Source organism: Trichoderma virens (genome assembly GCF_000170995.1).
Source record: "Trichoderma virens Gv29-8 chromosome Unknown TRIVIscaffold_1, whole genome shotgun sequence".
Classification (NCBI taxonomy): Eukaryota; Fungi; Ascomycota; class Sordariomycetes; order Hypocreales; family Hypocreaceae; genus Trichoderma; species Trichoderma virens.
Genome location: NW_014013748.1, coordinates 396,157 through 417,509, shown reverse-complemented (window position 1 = coordinate 417,509; position 21,353 = coordinate 396,157). Strand labels below are relative to the sequence as shown.

The following is a 21,353-nucleotide window of genomic DNA, read 5'->3' as shown; positions in this document are numbered from 1 at the left end:
ACTACCTGTAATTTGGCTGTAGACTTAATAGTTTCCATTTGCCAAATGCCTGAGCAGCCAAACTTGCTAACGACGCAACTGAAAATTCATCCATTTGATCTTTAGAGCTGACCTCCCTATTAGGTTTTATGTCGATTTCAATGCCATCCGTTAGACCTTTTTTGGGGGGTTTTTTCAAAAAATCTAATAATGCCAATCGATCTTTACGAATGATGACTGGAATTGTCGTGTTTTCTCTGAGCGCCTCTTTGGCGATGTGTGTTCTGTGATGATCTAGAACTCTGTATTGTACTGTGTCACCAGCCTTGATGGGATAAGCACTGATCATGTCGTACTGGGCCAGCGCTTGAAGTTTTGTGACTTCATCGACTTTATTCAAGACGTTCTCAACGCTTTTTTCCACCAATCTTTTAACTGCAATGATTTGCCAATTCTCCTGTTTCTTCTCAAAGACCCTAGCAGACATGCTATCTTGTGTATATAGCAATTCACTCGGCTTCATGGACCTCAATTCAGGCATCATGGCGGTTACATCCTGATGACTACCTTCTGCATACATATGAGGATTCAATAATGTATACTCTTGGTTTTTCGACTTCTCAAGTTTCTTCATTTTTTTCTTCAGATCTGTCTCTCGTTGAGTAATGTATTCTGCTAGTTTTCCGTCACTGGTGCTCTGGTGTACTGCCTTTGTATCTCTGATTTCCTCTTTTGCAGACTCTCGGGATCTTTTAGGAGTACCAATTGTGCCTTGGTGGTCATCCATATTCACCGGGTCGTTGCCTACATAAGAATAAACGTTTGGGCCATCCGCGGTACCTTCTGGATCTGCAGACATCCATCTACCAAGCCAGATTGCGTAGTACCGGGCACCGCAGATATAAAGCCCTGTCTCAGTATCATATTGATAGCGAGCAAACCGATATTTGCGGGGAGCTTCGGTCTTGCAAGTTTGGTACGTGCTGACACCAAATGGGGAAAACTCTTGGTAGGAGATAATCTGTGCGTGGTCATCCACTTCCATCTGCTCCCCTAGCTGATATCGCACCAGAGCTTTGGATTGTACCTCTTCTTGGGCGAATTGATGGCAAGTACGCTCAATCAGTGCGAGCTGGTGCGGCACCTGGTCGTTTTTGATAACATCGGTCATAGTCTTGCGTCTGATTGTAGCTCCATCACCGCTATAGCATATGAAAACATCATGTAGAGGTAGATATAGTGTCTCTTTAAGCTTTCTTGGGTTTCCAGGAATAGCACTGTCTGCTGTTGCACTGCGCTCGGTGATCTTCCGAACTCGTACCCCACTGGCATTGTACACAAACCAGGTCGTCTCGGGCTTTGAATCCTCATTGGTGATTTTCTGCTTGGAAAAGCTACGGAGCCGGTCGTTGAAGTCCCAATCAAGATAAGAGTATCCTGGTACAGACGTGATGCATCCGTGAAGCCCGGCGTCACCTTCATAGCCATAGTTGCATATCTCTTTACCGACTTTTGTGCTTGAGAGGCGGTTATTGCAAGCATTGGAGTCTATGCAACTTGTTTCATTGTACTGATACGTTCTGGTCCATCCTGTGAATGAATCTACCTTGACCGGTGCATGCTCCATTTTTGTGATATTGCCGGTCAAGTCATATGCGTATCGCTCAGCATACTCAACCAATTGCCTCATGTCCCTTCCAGATGAGGAATTCGACCGTTCAGTAGGCGCCCGAATACTCCTCTGCCTACTCGGAGAAGCGACGATAAGTTCGCGGCCGGTGGCCTCTATTAACTGACCCAAGGCATCGTATCTGAACGTCTTTGTTGGTTTAACAAGGCAATTGGTAAAGAATATGTCTTGTTGAGAGTTATCTGCGGTCTGAACAATCCTTCCAATGCAGTCGTATGTGTGAGATATATCTTGTAGAAGTGCCTGACTAGAAGCGCCGAATCGATTTGTACGTAATGTCGTTAACCTACGTGTTTCTGTATCATACCAGTGTGTTGTTTTGACTCCATTTCCATACAAGAGAGAGGCTATCTGACCATCAAATGTGTACTCGATATTTTGAACATAAGGTGTAATTTTGGAGTCGATGCCGGGTGAGGATGAATCCAATCGTTTTAGGCGTCCGGCAAGATCATAATAATAATGGCTTGTATGGCCACCGATTATTATTTCCTGTACAATTTGTCCGAGTGCATTGAACCGCTTTTCGGTGTAGTGATCTTCAAGTTCAAGTTGATGATTTTTGACACCCGACCAGTCAAGAACTGACTTGTAATCCACCGCGTATTTCTGAACTGTGTTCACACAATTACCGAGAACATCGAATCGTTTGTTGGTGTAAAGGCCTGACTGGTCATAACATTGATAAAGCTTCCCTCGTAGATTGTCCATTTTGTCATTGGCTAGGCCTTCTCCATATACATAACGTACCACGATTTTCTCATCAACACTGGAGTTGGTCTTTTGCTTCACCTTGATTGTTAGGGGCCGTCGTAGTTTGTCATATTGAAAATGCTTCTGTAATTTTCCACCATGTGTCCATTTTAAAAAGGGTTGCCCATCACAACTTGGAAGGCTCCACTGCTCGCCTGAGTCCATATTCTTGCTGCGGAGTGGACGACCCGTCAAGTCGTTGTATGAGCGCATCACCACTCGGTTCCGGGCATCTCTCTGAGCAACTAGGTCGCCTCGGATGCTATAGTTAATTCGATTTAGTTGAATTTCTTTTTCAGTTGGTGTCTCTATCTTGTATCCATTGTCATTCTCTATAAGAATGATTCGCCCACAGGCATCTATATTCACAATTGAAGGTGTGTCATGATATGCAATAGACTTTTGGGCGGCCTCTCTTTTCGCTTGGTCCTGCGAATTGTTCATTCGCTCTAACCAAGTAGGTAGGTAATTCTCGGGTTGTATGGAAGAGAAGAATCTCCCTACGTCTGGATCATCCACAGGATTTTTTACCATGATGGTGTCGCCAACGTCAAATACAATTTGGCCCCAAGGCCCATAACGTGTTTTGCTCCATGTGTGGTCATTGTGAAGGACTGCGACTCGACGATCGAGGCAGTCGTAAAAGTAACTAGTGCTGGAGCCAGTTGTCGCCTTATTTTGTTGAAAGGAATGAGAAGCTTGTTCGTAGGGCATAAACTGTCTCATTAATTTCCCTTCCTGGTTTTGCAATGCATAACCGCTCAGTTGCCATCGTTCATCTTGGTCATCAGTGTCCGGTGCATGTAACAGTGTGGCTGTTTGCATCACGGCTCCATTCCCGTTGAGATATGTAATTTGAACTCGTAATGAGTCCGCTCTGAGCTTTTGACCAAAAGTCTCACGAATCAATTCAGCCTGAAATGCTGGAACAAGTTGAGATGTGGAGGACGCGTTGTAGGTTTTTGCAAATCTTTTGGTATCATAAATGGTCCTCCGACTCGCATTGCCTAAAAGATCAATGGCAACTTTTCCAGAAGGACAATTGATAAAGCTGTCAAGCTTTTCATCCGTTAAATCTGCAATAAACCCGTCTAGGCTATCCCTCGTTGTATCCTCTTCCTTGCCCATCACCGCGACACCAACTTGACGGCCTAGAGAATCCATGGCCATTGTGACACGGTTTCCGTTTGTATCCATTATTACACAAGGCTGCAAATGTACGTAATTGTTGTGGAAAACTGTTTTGTTACCCACAGCATCGACGGTAGCCTCAGCAAGCAAGATATACTGATCCAAGTAGAGCGAGGAACTGTTACCAAACGGATCTCTCTCTCCAGTAGGTAGATAGAAGCGACTGCGAACGAATGATAATCTCCCATTGCTATTTTCGGAATCTGATGTGTAGAGTTTCCGGGAAGATGGCGCCCACCACTCTCTGCTTCCTTTTTCTAACTCTATGTAGCCGCCTCGTTGAAGTTCCACTTCATAATCAGACATGACAAAATCTGGAGGTATCACATCATCAAGTATTGAGCTAGTTAGCATTAGTTGGTAATTTTGATACTCAACGGAGTATGGGTCTAGTTTTCCCAAGGGTAGTGGCAGGTTAGGATCCGTGGCACTGTAAATAGTCTGACTTCTTCCTGTTAACATGCGGGAACCAGAGGCGCTGGCATTCGTTCCGTCATATTCAGATATAATGCGGTGCAACGTCTCCAATTTCAGGCGGTTATTAGGCGGAGGCATTTCGTCACTTGTGAGAAATAACCGATACTCTCGACGTTCTGCTGATGCTGGCAGACGGAAGTGGTCAAGCTCATTGACTGGTATTGTATAGTCAGTCTCTGAACAGAGTATCACAGTTTCAGATTGCGCATTTTGATCGGCCTCGGTGGGTAGATCGCTATTCATACGGCCATAATAGACTATAGCATTCCGAAGGACATTTCCATAATTATCAGTGGCAAGTACCAGACTGTGTTCCACCCTTGCATCCTGGAATTGGCCCCTTCCGCACTCGGCAGATACACTCTCTTGGTCATGGATTCGAAAAACTGCATGGTGTGATTTCGGTTCGGTATCAGCCGCCTGGAGCATCGTTACCTTATAGCTATGCTGAATGATTTTGTATGGCTTATCATGGGATGAAGAGCCGTCCATGCAGTAAATTTCTTGTCTGCGAAGCAAGCCAGCCAGAGACCCGTATGCTTCTTGTTTCTCCCGCGGGTTCAATTGTGATGGTATATTCGCACTCCCTAGTGATTCCAAGAGACCTTGGAGAGCTGGAATGATGTACGGCAGCGTCGCGTTTGACTCAATCTCAGTTGAGCCGATATGGAACCAACTTTTGGTGTAGAGGCAGGGGGATTTGTAATCACCGTAATCTTCTTGATCCCATTCATCCACCATCTGGAAACCGCGAAATTCTCGCTCAGCTGCATCATAGAAACCATTATGATAAGCGTAGCGTATAGCATGAGAGGTTTTGCACACAAGATCTGAGGTTGTTATGCTCTCAACACAATACAAGGGGAAAGGTAGCCGAGTTGTCCAAGGCCTACCATTTCTTTCGTCTTCGCGATGGTACAGCGTGGAAGATCGATAGTTAATCACCATATTGTCTCCCATATTTCGAGAACAAGACCTCAGCAAACCGGGGCGTTGCGCACCCATCAAGTCCACATAGCAGAGCGATGTGGTTGCAGCACCTAAATCGTTACTTGAATACCAGCAAAGGCTCTGAGTTCCTCTTCCAGCTACGTCAAAGATATCAACTGCCACAAATTCATCCAGCGGAGGGAAGCAAGGGAGCGAATATGCATCGCTCCAGCGATTTCCGGATTGGTTATAAAAGACAAGGGCACCTCCTTCTGGCAGTAAGTAGATGAGATCTGTACACCCAGAGCCCGTGATGTCAGCAGGGCGTATGCGCTGGGGATTAAAGTTTGGCAACCAAGGGAAGTTCTCCATAACAATCTTTGGGGCGAAATGCCCATGGCCGGTATTGGGCCAGTAACAGACATGGCTATTTTCCACAATGACAATATCGCTAAGGCCGTCGCCGCTCATATCACAAATAAAGACCGACGTATCATCACTAAGTCGTAGATTTGGCCCGCCAGCAGTACTGTGGCGCTCTCCGTGTCCTTTAATGCCATGTTCAAGGGCTGGATACCATCCCAACTCGCTGTCGGTTGCACGCAAGTCAATGAGATCTGCAAGAATAGCACCACTCAGATTAATGCGAGTGAGATGCGAGTAATCCACCCCAGATGGATTAGACTCAAAGGGGACAAAGTTGGTCCATCCTCCTTCTTCAGTACGCTGATAAAACCCCCGAAGGCCACTGCCAGCTTTAGGTGTGTGCGTCACGAGAGATAAAAGACCGTTGCCTTCTAAATTATCCCATTGCCAATTTATGTCATTATTGGCGGCATTTGGTATCTCGGAGAGCACTACTGGGTCACCAAAGGATAATTCCGCACCATCACTTTGGTTATTTTGGTAGTACCAACCAGTCCCAGGAACTTGAGTCAGGATGCCCGGAGATCCTTCGCCATTGAGGTCGAGCCATGAGACACCGGACCCCGAAGGGCGAAATCCCGACACAGGCACCCTTGCCTCCTCTGTCTTTAGGTCATGTAACGGAGGTGAGCGGGTGTATTCAAACTCAATTGGGGGAAGAGATAGATGTGAATAGCCCTTGGTTGGAAGAGGAGAATATCCATGGGATGTACACGAACGAAGGTAGCTAACTCCTGATCGAGGATCATTCTCATATTGAAAAGACATGGATTTTACAAGACAGTCCTGACGGCCAATCTTCTCCGGAAAATGATGAAACATGAGTATCCGGCGGCACCGACGATACGTGCGTACCTCAAAACCACTATTATAAACAGAGAAAGGATCCGGGCGAATGTCCCATTCCTGTATTGCATTCGGAGTGGGTGTTGTTATGTCGTGCTCTCCATAGTCAAAGACAAGCTGAAATAGCCAGTTTCTCGAATCTGTATCGGCAGAGGAAGGGCTCAATACTTTCCATGATTCTAGATCCCTGTTTGGCGTACGATTTCCATAGAATATAGATTTCAAGTAGCGCTGCGTTGACCTGCTCGCTGGCGTGCGGCCTGTTTCAGATATATTCTGATTGTTTATAGTTGCAACTCTAGAAGAGTCTTCGGCCTTATAAGAGTATACTATATGGTTTCCATAGCTGTCGTAGGAACTGCACGCAACCCATGAAAAAACATGATGATGATGGTCGTCATCCGAATTGTAGATCCGCGAGTTCTCGTCTTGACCATACACTGTAGTGACATTATTTCCCGAAATCGTCTTCCAGTATTGTTGACCGCTGTCTGTTTGACTAGTCCAACACTCAATACGGCAATCATCATGCTCCACCCGTGGTCGGTAGATTCGAACAAGGTAACCATTATGTTGCCACTCAGCAGATCCTGATTGTCCGGTTGACGGGACGAGCTCTCCAATCCTTGAGTGGATGAATATGTCTCGATTATCATCGTAAAGAGGAACTCCGTGAGATACCTTCCTAGAGATGCTGTCAAGTCCGGAGAGTTTCCACCCGGAACCGAAAGGCCCATTGATAGATGCAGATCCTGATTGATATACGAGGCTCAGGCTTGGATTAAAGTCTTGACGTCCCGGAGAATCAGGGATGGGAACACTGTAACTGAATCCGCCGGTCGCGGTGTCGACGTTGAATTGTTCTCTATTTGCTCTCTGATCGGCGTTTGCTGCCAGCAAGTAGCCAGGTGCATTGCTAGTCTGATCTGATGATGCTTTCTCGGCATCCTTCTGGCCCATATTAGAATGTTTATCAGACTGGGTACCAAAAGGTCTCAGTCCGGGTTGCCCACTCTGTCATAACGTTAATTCCGACGAGCCTTAGAATACGATATGGAGCTGTAGGTCTAAAGGGGATCAATTCTTACTAGGTGATTGTTTAAAAGGCTGGCATGGTTTTGGATATAGTCCGGCATCTTGATCCGTCACCCTTTTTGAAGTTGAGTTATCAATACTAGTTCTCATGAAAAAAATTTCGCTACTCTCTGTGTTCTTCTAGTAAGTAATGCGTACACAAAGTCTAGGCCTGGACTGGTCTCCTATACATATCTTCAAGTCAGAGGATTAACTCACAAGTAGCATAGGTACTTACCGATTACAGCACACACACACATCCAAAAAAAAAAAAAAAAGTTAGAGTATTCCTATAATGCCAACTATCCAAAGACCATGGCAGCTCAATATTGATCAGCTGACAGTATTCCATGCACGCACATCTATTTTCGGGAAGCTGCCCGGTTTCCAACAAGCTGAATCTGCGAGGCCCACACAAGTGCAACGGAGAGGTAAGATATATGCTTGTTGATTGGCTGCAGGGTACTGTGTAGGATTCTGATATGTCATTTAACAAGAGACAAAACATCAATGTGGTATGTTCGGTGAGGCATGCCCACTGCCCTTAGCCAGTAAATTCTCTTGGCCAAAATATTGTGACGTTATTCCCGAAGTCTATGTATAAGGATTTAATCCCGTTGACAGCTGAATGCGCGATAAGCAGGGAACTTTCGTGATAGAAGGGTGGTATTAGGGAGTAAAACTTGCATAATGCAGAGTGTTGACTTTCGGGGGAACGCTGATTGGACTATAACAAAGAAGCCCAGTGTGTCAGGCGGAGTAGGTTGTGCGCAGTTCATTCTATTGCAGGAGGGTTCTGAAATTCCTGCGAAGAATACTGATTTGAAATCGTGCCCATCCTGTTAAAATATATATAGAGAGGCTAGATATGGGGGCTCGGAGGTGTCGGAGAGAGAGCATGCGTAAAAGCATCGAACACAAACGTCTTGTCAATTATTACACGATTTAGAAACGTCGGAAACATCACAATGGATATATATTCGAGTGTGAGTACATATTAGCGATCGATATACCGGCCTTCAGGCTGCTGACATTTATGGATATTAGCATGTTGAGCTAGAGTGGATTCCTCATCTTACTAAAGAGGTGTTTCCAACCGTCAATCTATTGAAAGGCGATTTGAAAAGTCAACTGGAAGCTGTTCTTTCGGATGAGCTCGAGTTAATTCCTGCTATACCGAGCATTATACAAGATGGCAACCTTGACAATGAAAAGAAAGATAAACTTCGGCTTCTCTTGCGTGTCGAAGAGATCTGGAAATCCATGTTGCCAGTCCTTGACCTGGCTACCGATCTGGAAGAACGAAAGGAAGCCGACGACAAAATGTGCTTGTTTATTAAAAGTTTAGCACGCAGTGTTCATGCAGGTCCCGATAACTTATTCGAGTTACTCCCGAGTAATTCTACCGAGGACTTGAAGATCGACATCAATTCAGCATGGGACAAACTTCGAGACAAGTTATTCTCCGAAGAAGTGATGTCATCAATTATTGGAATGCTCCAATCGAAGAAGCTAGTTGTACCCTCCGAACTACATGAAAGTGCCACAACAGTCTTTCAATTAGCTGTCGAATTATTCAGCTTCAACATTCGCAAGGACACTATCCGTCGACTACTAGGAGGGGACCAAGATAGTTCAGATGCCGAGAAGAACGTGTTTTTCATTGCAAGGATTAGCGAGGTCCTCCAGCCAGCACTGATAGAGTACCTCGTGCAGCTGCAGCAGATGCTATCGCTAACGACCAAATGTGATGATTTTCGGCGCCTTGTTGCATGCAACTACAAGACTGTGGAAGCTGTCATCGAGGACCACCAGTGTGGTCGTGATGCTCTTGTACAAAGTGGCGTCTCTCATGAACAGGCCACCAAAATTTTGAAGAGAGCATCTGTCATTGCTATACGTAACGAGCGTATAGCAATAGAGGCATTACGATCCAACGGATGCAAAAATCGAGGCATGGAACATGAAATCTCTAGCATAAATCAAGAGCTGGTAAATCAACACTCTCTACGTGATATCAACCTCTCAACCATGTTCCCCATGGGGAGCATGATAGAAGACGATGGCATCTCTGTCACCTCACCGGCAGCCTTTTTTGTTCACTTATTAGACTCGATTAAGAAAGCATCCTTGGGGGCAGCGGGAGGAAAAGCGACTACATTACAGGACAAACTATTTGAGCGGCGGCCTGATCTAAAACAGTTGGACTTGTCTTACTTCAACACCAGCATCCAAATTCGCTACATTGATCTTGTAAATGAGATTCTTGAAGCCATTGCCTGGGAACAATCCGAAAAACTCCAAAATCCTCTTTCTCCATTTAACATGGAGTCTAAAGACACTGCCGAACGGAAATCCTCCGAACCGCAACACATTCGTTTAGAGGTTTATGAAAAATACGTTCAGCCTATGGTGTTTCCCATGAATGTTTTCCCCTACAACCACGCCATACAGAGCATTCGATTATTGATGAAGGCCTGTGGAGTCCCACTTATACAAATCCTTGAGACGTTTTCTGCGCCCGACAGAATTCAATTTGCCACAAATACTCCAACCGTCATAAAAATGCGTATAGAAATTATCAACCGTGCGTGGGCAGCAGAAGTGCTCGGGCTGCAATATGAAGATTACGTAGCCATCACAACAGAAGGCTTTTATCCACACAAGGAGTGGCCTAGCGATGACTATTTGAAGTCGGTTGATTGCCGAAAAACGTGGGAGTACTGGGGCTACGATAGCGAACATGATATTCTGAGTTCATCCAGTGGCTTGACACTCGTACAAAAAGAGACAATGCCGCGCAGTGGATTGAGCTTTGAGGAATTGCTTTCGATTACAAAGTCTCGATATTTTTGTGGTACTCTCCAAATGAAGCCCGATCAACCGAAAAATCTCAGCGAAGCGAGAATAGAGCAGAAAGATGGGGACTCTACAACGCCTGGGATTGACACATGCCAACGTCTCCAAGCGTTCGTCAGGCTGTGGAGAAAACTACCGTGGACATTGCATGAGCTTGATATCTTCGTATCTATGTTTGCCGGTAGTGCCTCCATTGACGCAGATGTTATTGGGAAAATAGCCTGCGTGCAGCAGATAGCAGAGTTGACGGGATTAGCTCTTGTGGAGATACAGCCCCTCTGGGGAGATATCGACACATACGATTATACCTCCTTAAAAGTGTACAGCTTGTATACCCGTCGGTTTCTACAGTCTGCGCACCCGGACGAAATCTTTTTCCCAAAGAAAGCTGTCGATGAGGCCTATCAATATTTTAATACCGACTCAAACATTGTAGATTATCTGCCTACAATTTTGGAGGGAGTTCGGTTGACCATGGATGAGTATCTTGAGATCAAGGATCTCGTGCCGACAATTCTTACAATGAGCAGCTTAAGTCAACTATACCGCATCTCAACGCTTTGCAAGATACTCGACGTCCCAGTAGACAAATACAAACTCCTGATCAGCGTTCACTCATCCAAATCCCAATTCAATCCTTTCCAGGATCCGTCAACAACCCTGGCTCTGATCAAGGATCATAAAGCATCACGGTTCAGCCTGGATGAAATTCTCTTTATTTGCACTGGAAACGCTATCAAGTCTGACGACGCGTATAATCCTACTCAAGAGAATATTGAAAAAATTATAAATGCGATGATTCAAGGCTTCTCTGCGACGGATACTTACGACGGCAAAGCGCCGCTATCCTCACCATGGCAAATAATTGTTGAGCATCTTCATCCGCACTTCCCCGATGTTGAAAAAAATGTTTTGGAATATTGTTTGTCGGCAAGTATTACTACAGGTACTCGCAACGTAACCTCGAGCTCTAGCCTGGAAATTATACTTGCAATGGAAACAGAGCCTATCACCGACAAGCCTCCTTTGGCATTGAATATCAGGATTCCTGAGATATTAAAGCCCATAGTACTAACCAATCCGCATATTATATATATTATGGAGATGCTGGTCAGGCGTCTTATGCATACTGCCGCGATCGTCAGGCGATGTGGACTGAAGAAGGCTGAAATTGAAATGCTTCGAAACCTCAAGATTGCCTTCATTGGTTTCGCCCGTCCGGATCTACAAGAAATTCGTGAACTAGAGCGTTATTGTCAACTTCGGGAAGTCTTCCCAAATAAGAAAGAAAAGCAACCGCTGTGTGACTTTTATACATCTCTCTATCACAGTCCCCCTGGAACAGTCGAACATCTTATATCTCTTCTAGTATCCGTCAGTGGTTGGTCTTCAGAGATGTGTGCTAATTACATAAAAGCCAAGTATGCCTTGGACGACACTTCAAATACAAAAGAGGAAGCCGACCGCCTGGCAAAACGCTTTCGAATCCTATCGACCCTTCTAGAGATGAGCAACTCCATCTCTCTGGTTGGCAAATTGCGACTTCCAGGTATATCACTGGAACAGTTGTTTGCATTAGCGGAACCTAGACTTCCCAAGAACACACTTGAGCTTCCAAAGGTACATGCGCATTTATTTCCGCGTGGACATTTTCCGTATTATCCACCACCTCCTAAACGTTCACCACCTAAACGTTCACCAACTGAATCTCCACCACCTAAACCTTCACCACCTCAACCTTCACCACCTGAACCTTCACCACCTGAACCTTCACCACCTACACCTCCTCCACCTGAATCTCCACCAACTGAATCTCCACCACCAGAGCCTCCAGTGCCTTCACATACCATGGTATGGAATGATTATTTTGAGTTTGAGAAAGCTCTCCGAAAGGCGATTCGAAATCTCCGAATAATGCCTGGTGGCGGTGCAGCGTTTGATAAAGCGTACGATGGGATACGCACAGCCCAGCGTGATGCCATGGTGCAATATCTATTAGCTCATAGTTACGCTAGGCAAAACGAGATACGAGATGCAGAAGAGCTGTTTGAACATTTGCTCATCGACGTTCAAATGGGGCCCGTGCTGCAGACCTCGCGACTCAAGCAAGCCATCTCAACGGTACAACTCTTTGTTCAAAGGTGCTTGCTGGGTGTCGAGCGTCGCCACGGCATTACGGGGCCGAAATTGCGCGCGAACAAATCCGTTGAATGGGATACAATGTTCCGCTACAGGCTGTGGGAGGCAGAACGCAAGGTTTTCTTACATCCCGAAACCTGGGCAGATCCCACGCTCCGAGATGACAAGACGGAACAGTTTTTGGAGTTTGAGACGGCTATGGCACAAACCAAGCTTGACCCAGAAAGCATTGCTACCCTAACCAAGACGTATCTACACGAAATCGAAAAAATTGCCAATTTAGAGATTGTCAATTATCTTTGGGATCGGACTGGCTCAGGAGACGGTCGCACGCGTTACGCTGACATACATTTCTTCGGACGCACGAGAACGCAGCCGGTTTCCTTTTATTACCGCAAATTACAGATTCGCCCAAGGGAGCATGATGATGAACAAGACATGTATTTCTGGACGCCCTGGGAAAGACTCGATATCGACGTGCCAGTCTATGAAACAGATGCAGACGGACGACGACTTGATAAACCCGGGTCATATCTAATTCCAGCAGTGATACAGGGCCGGTTAACGTTGTTCCTTCCTGAAATCACACTGATGCAAACAAATAATGAATTTACTTCGAATGGCGGAAGAACAGGTCAGGACTTGCTCAATGCGAAAATGGCGTCGCTTGTTCCACAACGTTGGTGGGACGTTCGGATGGGACGTACTGAAAGACGCAATGGAAAGTGGCTGGCAAAATCAGTACCTCAAGAGGCGATTCAATGTAAACCAATCACAACGTACACCAAAGTTAAACTTTCTGGGATCGACATCGTCTACGCCGGCGTGGAAAAATGGCCCGCCATCGATGAATTCAACTTCTCTCTACTCGATACATACCGAGATGAATCCAATCCAAATCTGCACATCGAGGTCGAATACAGATACCGTGAAAAGATTAACTCGGAAAAGGAGATCTTAAAGTGTTTTAGTTACGGTGCATTCGAATGTCATGGCCATCAACTGATACGTCGACAGCGAGGGCTGTATGATACTCATGAACCACCGTATGATATCACAAGCTTCCAAAAGACTAATTACGCAAAGAACGGCGAATTCAGCCAAGAGAGAGTACTGGGTCCATTCAAAGCAAATCATGTTGATGGGAAAGGAATTCCTGATATATCTCGGCGCAACTGGACTATATCATTCGATGAATCCCATACATCATTTAAAATACCTCCTGGGTTCTTCTCCCCCAAACCGTGCTCGAAAGCCCTCGTCTTTGATGAGGAAACCTCGAAACAAGGTTGTCTGCAATACATTGGAATACCTAAAGCCTTTTCTAAAGAAACATATGAAGTCAAATTTCAGTTGTATGATTTTACAAACTTGCTTACGGCAAGATTGATAGACTGCGTGAACAATGGCGGCGAGGTCGACGCAGTCCATCAATTCCTTCATAAAATTGGGTCTGAGAGCACCGAGTCCCGTGATACCTTCGGCTTGCATCATTATGTCGACAATTTCTTCCATGAACGCGCTCGGCCGTTTTCCATATATAATTGGGAGCTCGGCGTTCACATCCCAATGCTACTGGCAGAGCGTCTCATGGCTACGCAGCAATATGACCTAGCTCTAGAGACCCTGCGCACCATATTTGATCCAACTCTCAGCGATGATCCATATCAGTGTTGGTTATTTCCACCTTTTGTGGATGCTATCAAGAAATTGAATACTCGTGACAACGAGCCACTTGTGGAACGAACTATTATGGAACAATATGAGAACAATAACGTCCATGTTTTGGCCCGCAACTCTCCGGAGGTTTACATGAAGCGAATAATGCTCAAGTATATAGAGGTCCTTATTGGAATGGGAGACCTATTTTTTCGTCAAGCAACGCTCGAGAGCATTCCGCTTGCCATCGAGCGATATATTCAGGCGTCACATCTGTTTGGTGCTAGGCCAGTCATCATACCAAAGTTGATTGAAACAAAAGCAAAGACATATGAGAAACTCACAGAACCCGACCGAAATTTTTCAAATGACAACTATAATGCTGCCCTCGACACTGCCCCTAGTGGAGTTGCCGTATTAAATGGACATAAGCTTAAGACTTTGGGGATTGCACCATCTAAATACAGCTATTTCTCCGTTCCTACCAATCCGTATATAATCGACCTGGGCAAAAAAATCGATCAACGACTGTACAATATCCGAAACGGATTAGATATCAATGGTATCCCGATTTCTCTTCCGTTATTCGAACCGCCCCTGGACCCGGCCATGGTGCTTGCCGCACAAGCTCTCAGATCAATTGGTAGTTCAGCTAGCCCGTTTACCTCGCAAGATGGCCCAATTCCCAAATATCGCTTCAGGTACCTTATTCACCAGGCATATGAACTCGTCAATGAATTACGCCTGGCGAGCCAGCAATTAATCCAGTTTAAAGAGAAGAGGGATGCTGAGGCCATCTGGCTGCTTCGGACTAAGCACCAGCGCACCGTTTTGGGACTAACAATGCGTATAAAGAAGAATCAGAGACTTGAGACGGAGAAGGGCATAGAAGTACTGCAGGAAACTAGAAAGCAGCTGGAGATGCGACTCAACTATTACCTGCAGCTGACAGGTGACACGCCCACGTTTCCAACGGCTGAGGGTGACCATTGGGCGGATGTTGTTCAAAATATCGCCTCACCAACAACCGATGATCTAAGGATGTCTCCCTTTGAACTAGGTGAAATGAACTTGTCTGAGAAAGCTTCCGATATGAACATAGCAGCAGGATTGTTAGATGTCGCTGCTGCCGCCGCATTTGCAATTCCCACCTTTTCTGTCAAGACACAGCCAATGGGTATGGGGTCGGATGTTAGTCTCGGCGGATATGTCTTGGGGCAGTTGATACAGTCACAAGCTGCTGCTGTTAAGTTAGGTGCACAAGTATATACTGACCAAGCCGTCAAGGCTGCGCGGGCTGGTGCCATTACAAAACAGCTGCAAGAGCGCCGGCTTGAGATCAATGTTACCGGTCGCGAGATGGTTAAAGTTGACAAAGAAATTAAGCAATTGCGAGTACGCCTGGACGTATGCGATGCAGATATGAAAGCCCATGAGCAAGAAATCGAAAACGCAGCAGCTGAAGAAGAATGGCTTCGCAAGAAATACACAAGCGAGCAATTATACGCGCTTCTGGAAAACTCAATGAACATTATTTTTCAACAAACATATACTATGGCGGCCGATATGGCTAGTTTGGCAAGACGTGCACTGAACTTTGAGCACGCAGCCCAGTTTAATAATGATAGCAAGTTGCCCAAGGTTGTTAATTACTGGGACAATTCGCACGATGGTCATTTATCTGCTGAGTCTATGTATCTCGACTTGAAACAATTAGAGAAATTGCATATGGAGAGCCGGACGCATGACTTTTAGATCAGAAAGAGTATTTCCTTGCGACAGCTGAACCCCATTGAGCTTTTGAAGCTGCGAGAGACTGGGGAAGCCATTCTCAACGTACCGGAGGCTTTGTTCGATATGGACTACCCAGGCCATTTCTGTCGTCGCATCTCGTCAGTCTCCGTCTCAATTCCCTGCATACTAGGAGCATATACATCCCTCAGTTGCACACTGAGGCTAACGAAACATGGCTACCGTATTTCACCGGATTTGAAGACGCCCGAGAAGGATGCCTTTCGGCAAGATATAGTTCCTATAACATCTATCGCTGTCAGTAACGGTGTGCAAGATTCTGGTATCTTCAATATGGATTTTCGTGGCACCGATGAGTATGGGCCTTTTGAAGGTGCTGGAGCTATATCGACTTGGAAAATTGAACTCCCCCAGGTATTCAAGCCATTCGACTATCATACCATATCTGACGTGGTACTTCATATAAATTATACGTCCATTGATGGAGGGGTCACACTGAGGGAGGAGGCTTCAAAGCTGCCAAGGCGTTCATTTCCAAAACTGAGAGTTCAGCGCTAGCGATTGACTTAAAGTACGATTTCTCATCTGAATGGAGAAATATAGCCTCAACTGGAAAGATGCAGTTGAAAGACATAGTCAAAAGGCTACCGTTCTGGACGCAACAGAACCGGCCTACCAGCGTCACGAGCATCACTCTCCTTATGTATCCCCAGAAGCCAGCAAGTGCAACAGTCCATGTAGGAAAATCTTCGACCTCCCCGATCAAGCTAGATGGAGCCAGGGCAGATGCACTCAGCCCGTATGCCCTTGCGATAGCAGGCATCAGCCAGCCTCTAGAAGACCAGTGGGCAATTGAGATGCTCCCTAAGGCGTATGAACGGGGGTGGTTAGTGATTGGATACTCTGCAGGCCGATCCACGTGAGATATTGCCCGATCCGCATGAAAAATTGTGCGTTTTACTGGATATTTGTGCAACAAAAAAGGAGGCAAGGCTGGGGCGTCATTTCTCTGTTCTGAACACTCTGATGAGCCAGTTGTGGATTTTATTGATTGTATGTATAATGTACATAAAGGATTTTTGCCATAAATTCTCTTGCATTTAGCTTTTGTTACGCATGGAGCTTTACCGGGACCTTATATATATAATTTGCAAATGCCGCAAGACATAGAGTGGCAATTTAAGGTAGACCTTGCTGAGATAGAAGTTAGGTCCATTATTGTATTGGTTTAAAGTCTTGGTTATCCGGTTACAAATTCCAGGATGGCATCTTTTATATACACAATCCACGAGATCCGTAGATATAGATGAGTTAGGGGTCGCCCTGTAATTGACAGATTTAGATAGGATCACGCCGAATGATTAAGTCTTCAGGTTCAGTAAAATCTATATTGCAATTGAGAACATAGCTAATCTAATGTAGTTCCATTCTAAGCTTTAGCAACCTCGACATACTGGCTCACAAGGCTCTTAACTTGTTCATCAAACCCAGCGAACTTGACACCAAAGGTCTCCTCAGTCTTCTTAGCATCAAGGCGAATAGTAAGAGTTGGCTGCTTTCCAGTTGTCTTCACAAGTCCCTGTGCGATAGCTTCCGGGAAGTGCTTCTCAAGAACCTTGAGGCCGTCCTCCCAAACCATACCATCAAGACCATCTGCTGCGGTCACAAATGCCTGATTGCCAGGGATTTTGGGATCAAGGGCCAATACGTGAATCTTGGCGGCGTCATCAACAAGAACCGAATTGCTGTTTGATGGAATATCGGATTGTCCACCGCGAAGGAAGTTCAGCAGAACTGAGTTTGTAGAGCTGGACTCAAAGTCTTTCTTCGTGGTAGAGAGCTCATCGGCACCAAAGATCCATCCAGGAAGAATGCTAATGAGGTCGAAACCGGGCTTGTTCTCCTTTACCCAAGCCTCAGACTCGTTCAAAGCTGCAGCCTTACTGGCGCTGTAAGCCTGGAACTCGAAGCCATAAGGACCCTGGTCAACAGGAATGCGGTACTCAGCATCGAAAATCTTGTCGTCTCCCTGGCCGAGATAGTAATGGAAAGGAGTGATGCCGACAACAGAGCTGGTAATGATGATACGCTTAATGGTGCCGGCCTTGCGGCTGCTTTCAAGGAGCCCAATAGTCGATCGGCGAGCAGCCTTGACGAAAAACTCGTCATATTGCTCGGGAGTAGGAGGAGCCTCACCACCGAAAGTGGGGATGGGAGAAGCGCAGTGGATCACATATGTGGCTCCCTTGACTGCTTCGTCGAAGGCGCCTGGGGCTTCCATATCCTCAACCACAACGAAGGAGAGCTTCTCTTGGCTAGGGTTCAAAGCCTTGATAGATGGCGAGTTGAGAACCTTGTTAGCCTTGCTAGCGGACCGAACCACAAGTCGGACATTGTATCCAGAGTTGAGGGCAATGGTTAGGACCTTGAATCCCAGGAAGCCAGTGGCTCCGGTAAGGGCGATAAGATTGCTGGCAGCCATTTCTTTTATAGTAGATAATTCGAAAATATCACAGATGTTTGTTTTGATGTTGATATGAATTGCAGTTGTTGTGTAGATGAAATGTTGTGTGGATTGAATGCTTTGTAGATGAAGTGCTTTGTAGATGATGAGTGTGTTGTAGCGAATTCTTTTCTCTTCATCGTCGGGCCTGCCCAAGTATTTATCTATTTCCTTCCACAAACAAAATCTTTCATCGCTATGATTTGAAATGCATGAAACAAAGTACATCTCCAAATTAATCAGCCTTGAAGGTTTAGCAAGATGATTCCATTCTGCAGTATAGTCAGTTATCTACCGCATTTGTCAGGAAGCGCATTCTCCATCCAAATGACCTGAGCATTCAACTATTCGAGCACTGACAGACTATGATGGCACTTGCGGCGCGAAGGATCGGTGGGTCAATTCCAAAAGTTGCCTAATTGAGCAAACGGCTTGCGTTGCAGCTAAAATCGCGATATGGGGCTGGTTGGCGTGGAGCTGGTAGCCGCTAGGCTGGGCCGGAGAGCTTCACAAGGTTTACAAGCTCAAGAGAAGTCGGGCGTTATTGCTTCAGAAACTAGTAACAATGGTATGATTCTGATTGATAGACACCGCGTCAACTATACCTACTTCCCTTTTCGTTGCATATAGTCCAGCATAGTTTGCTTAGTTGGTTCTAGGAAGTGAATCCTTCGAGCTACCTAATTGACGTGATTACTCTGATTGACGCTAAATTGGTTGCCCCAATTGTCATTGCTAAACGCGCCCTTGTAGCGGTTGGAAACTATTCTTCTTCATGACGTAGCAACTCAACTACAAGTTTCTCAAGACTTATGCAGAGAGCGTGAATTCACTTTATATAGTTTTAATTACAGTACTGATTAGCCCATTTTACTATCTTTTTATGCCAGCTTTCATTGAGTAGCTATGTTCACGATGGAGGAGACAGAAAGAGTCTTAAAGAAATATTACTTTCAAAGCTATCTACCAAGTATGAAGTCTATATAGATGCAAGTATTGATAGCAACCACGTTATCCAGAACTAGAAATAAATCATTAAAGAGCCCTTGTTTAGACGTCCAAGAACTGATTGACCAGGCTCGAGAACTGGCCCGCGTACTCATTCAGGAACCCGTGACCCACATCCGGGTAAATGTGGAGGTGGGCATCAGCGTTGGTCAGTCTCTTAAACATGACCCAGCTGTTGACTGTGGGGACGAGAATATCGTTATCGCCATTGGCGACAAGGACGGGAATCTTGATCTCATGCAGACGGTTGTATGAGCCTTCAGATGCGTACTCAGGGTTCGACCAACGAAGGACGGCGCCAATCTGAGCCTTTGTGCCTTCAGGTCCGAGGTAGTCAGACCTGTTTGAGCGAGCAGTTGTCATGCGCTTCCACCACTTATCGCCCGAAGATTGCTTTGCGGGTGTTAGAGAGTAAAAGCCCTCCAAGAAGCCGCCGCGCTCCTCATCATCATTCGAGGCTGAAGCAAGACGTCCGAATGCAGCACTATCGCCGCCCTCAATACCTTCGCCAGCACTAGGTCCGGTTCCAGCAAGAATAAGCCTGCGAATGAGAGTGGGGTAGTTGAGCGCTGTCATCTGAGCGACAAAACCGCCCATGGAGAAACCAAGTAGGTCAATCTGGGAGATGCCAAGTGCCTTAACAACTTGGGCGACGTTGTCGGCCCATTCGGCATATGTGCCGGGGACTGTTCCGCTGCTCTTTCCAACACCGGAATTGTCCAGGAGAATGACCTCACGGGTAGCCGAGATAGGGTCAATCAACTCAGGGTCCCAGTGATCAAAGGTGCCTCGAAAGTGCACAAGGAACACCAGAGGAACAGTGGTCTTCGCTGTTGAACCGAAGCGAAGATAGGCAAATCGGGTGCCATTAACTTCAACAAACTGAGGCTCAGCAGTTGCGTAAGATGCCATCTTGTTGGTATTTTTGTTGTTGTAGATTGTTTTTATAGGTTATGGTGTAATTGATAGGGTAGCAGAGAGACTTGAAGCACAAGGTATGTAGAATAGAAATTGGCTGTGAGATGATGTCGAGAATCACATACTCTTGGAGGGGGTTCCCAGGTTTTATAACCACCAGTTGTTCCAAATTAAGCGACAATTATCAATAAACTGATCTATACTATGATGATATGGCTACACTGTATTCACCTGCATCACAGTGATTACCAACCTGGCCGAGGCTCCCCATGACAAAGCTATTCGGGCTGAGCTCTCCAGTCTAGTGTATGCGCGAGTGCAGTGGCGCAATCCTTCCTAGCGCTAGTTGAGATGGTGGGACTCTCAATTCGCTACAGCTGGCTAAAATAGTTGCACGGGTTACTCCGAGAGTTGACATCCTCGAAATTTGCTTTGTCTTTGGCTCAACTGGTGTTAGTTGAAGCCGAGGACTAACTCGTTTGTTAGAATAATACTCTGTACCACACAGATTGTTGTAAGCCATATGCCTATTAATTATTGCAATGCGAATCTCGGCTCCCTAATTGCTGAAGCTTAGGTGACCTATTCTCAGCACACTTACTTCCGCTTAGACAAAACCCCGCCAGAGGTTTACAATAAAATGCCTCCCAATTCCTGCTACTAGTCTAGGGTTTCTTCAGAATGGCCTGGGTCGGTTTGTTCCTAATTTGGTTGTCGCTTCATCACCCTGATTGGTTCTTTAACTTGAAGCTGACAGTCCTATTCTTACAAGTCTTGTTTGCGGCATGTCGACATATTCCTCGATTCTGGGGCTGATTGATCGCCAGCTAGTGAGCTGGGCAACTGACACTTCAAAATTTCCTAATTCGGTTGCTGCTCTGCACTAGCGCCGTACCTTAACAGGAAGTAGGTGTCTGCAGGCTGCATGTGTTAGTGGCCTTTAGCTGTAATTTCAGTGGACTCTATAGCGCATGTTAGCGTAGTCCTCGGCCGTATTCAGATGCTGGTGTAAGCAATCCATGACTCTGCGGATAACCTCATATTGCAACAAGGTTAATCAGCACAAAGAACTCCATTGTTTCGATTGTTTACAGCTTATTTCGGTACCACATTACGATACGTTCTTCATCATTCCTTCTCGTTCGAAAA

The 21,353-nt window shown here is 45.8% G+C and overlaps 4 protein-coding genes across 4 annotated transcripts; 1 reads left to right on the top strand and 3 right to left on the bottom strand.

Moving 5' to 3' along the window:
- Position 1: 1 nt before the first annotated feature.
- On the bottom strand, positions 2-7,252 carry TRIVIDRAFT_217459 (uncharacterized protein; the record flags this gene model as incomplete). Its single annotated transcript, XM_014105593.1, has 1 exon — positions 2-7,252. One exon carries the CDS (start codon positions 7,250-7,252, stop codon positions 2-4), a length of 7,251 nt encoding a protein of 2,416 aa, XP_013961068.1.
- Positions 7,253-8,334: 1,082 nt separating this feature from the next.
- Positions 8,335-16,698, top strand: TRIVIDRAFT_62650 (uncharacterized protein; the record flags this gene model as incomplete). Its single annotated transcript, XM_014105592.1, has 4 exons — positions 8,335-8,352; positions 8,414-15,717; positions 15,784-16,228; positions 16,399-16,698. 4 exons carry the CDS (start codon positions 8,335-8,337, stop codon positions 16,696-16,698), a joined length of 8,067 nt encoding a protein of 2,688 aa, XP_013961067.1.
- A 518-nt stretch (positions 16,699-17,216) lies between these two features.
- TRIVIDRAFT_24433 (uncharacterized protein) lies at positions 17,217-18,242 on the bottom strand (the record flags this gene model as incomplete). The annotated part of the gene is made up of 1 exon (XM_014105477.1): positions 17,217-18,242. A coding segment is annotated over one exon (1,026 nt), but the record flags the coding sequence as incomplete, so codon positions are not given.
- Positions 18,243-19,328: 1,086 nt separating this feature from the next.
- On the bottom strand, positions 19,329-20,198 carry TRIVIDRAFT_34264 (uncharacterized protein; the record flags this gene model as incomplete). Its single annotated transcript, XM_014105591.1, has 1 exon — positions 19,329-20,198. The coding sequence occupies one exon, from the start codon at positions 20,196-20,198 to the stop codon at positions 19,329-19,331; it is 870 nt and encodes a 289-aa protein (XP_013961066.1).
- Between the last annotated feature and the right edge of the window lie 1,155 nt (positions 20,199-21,353).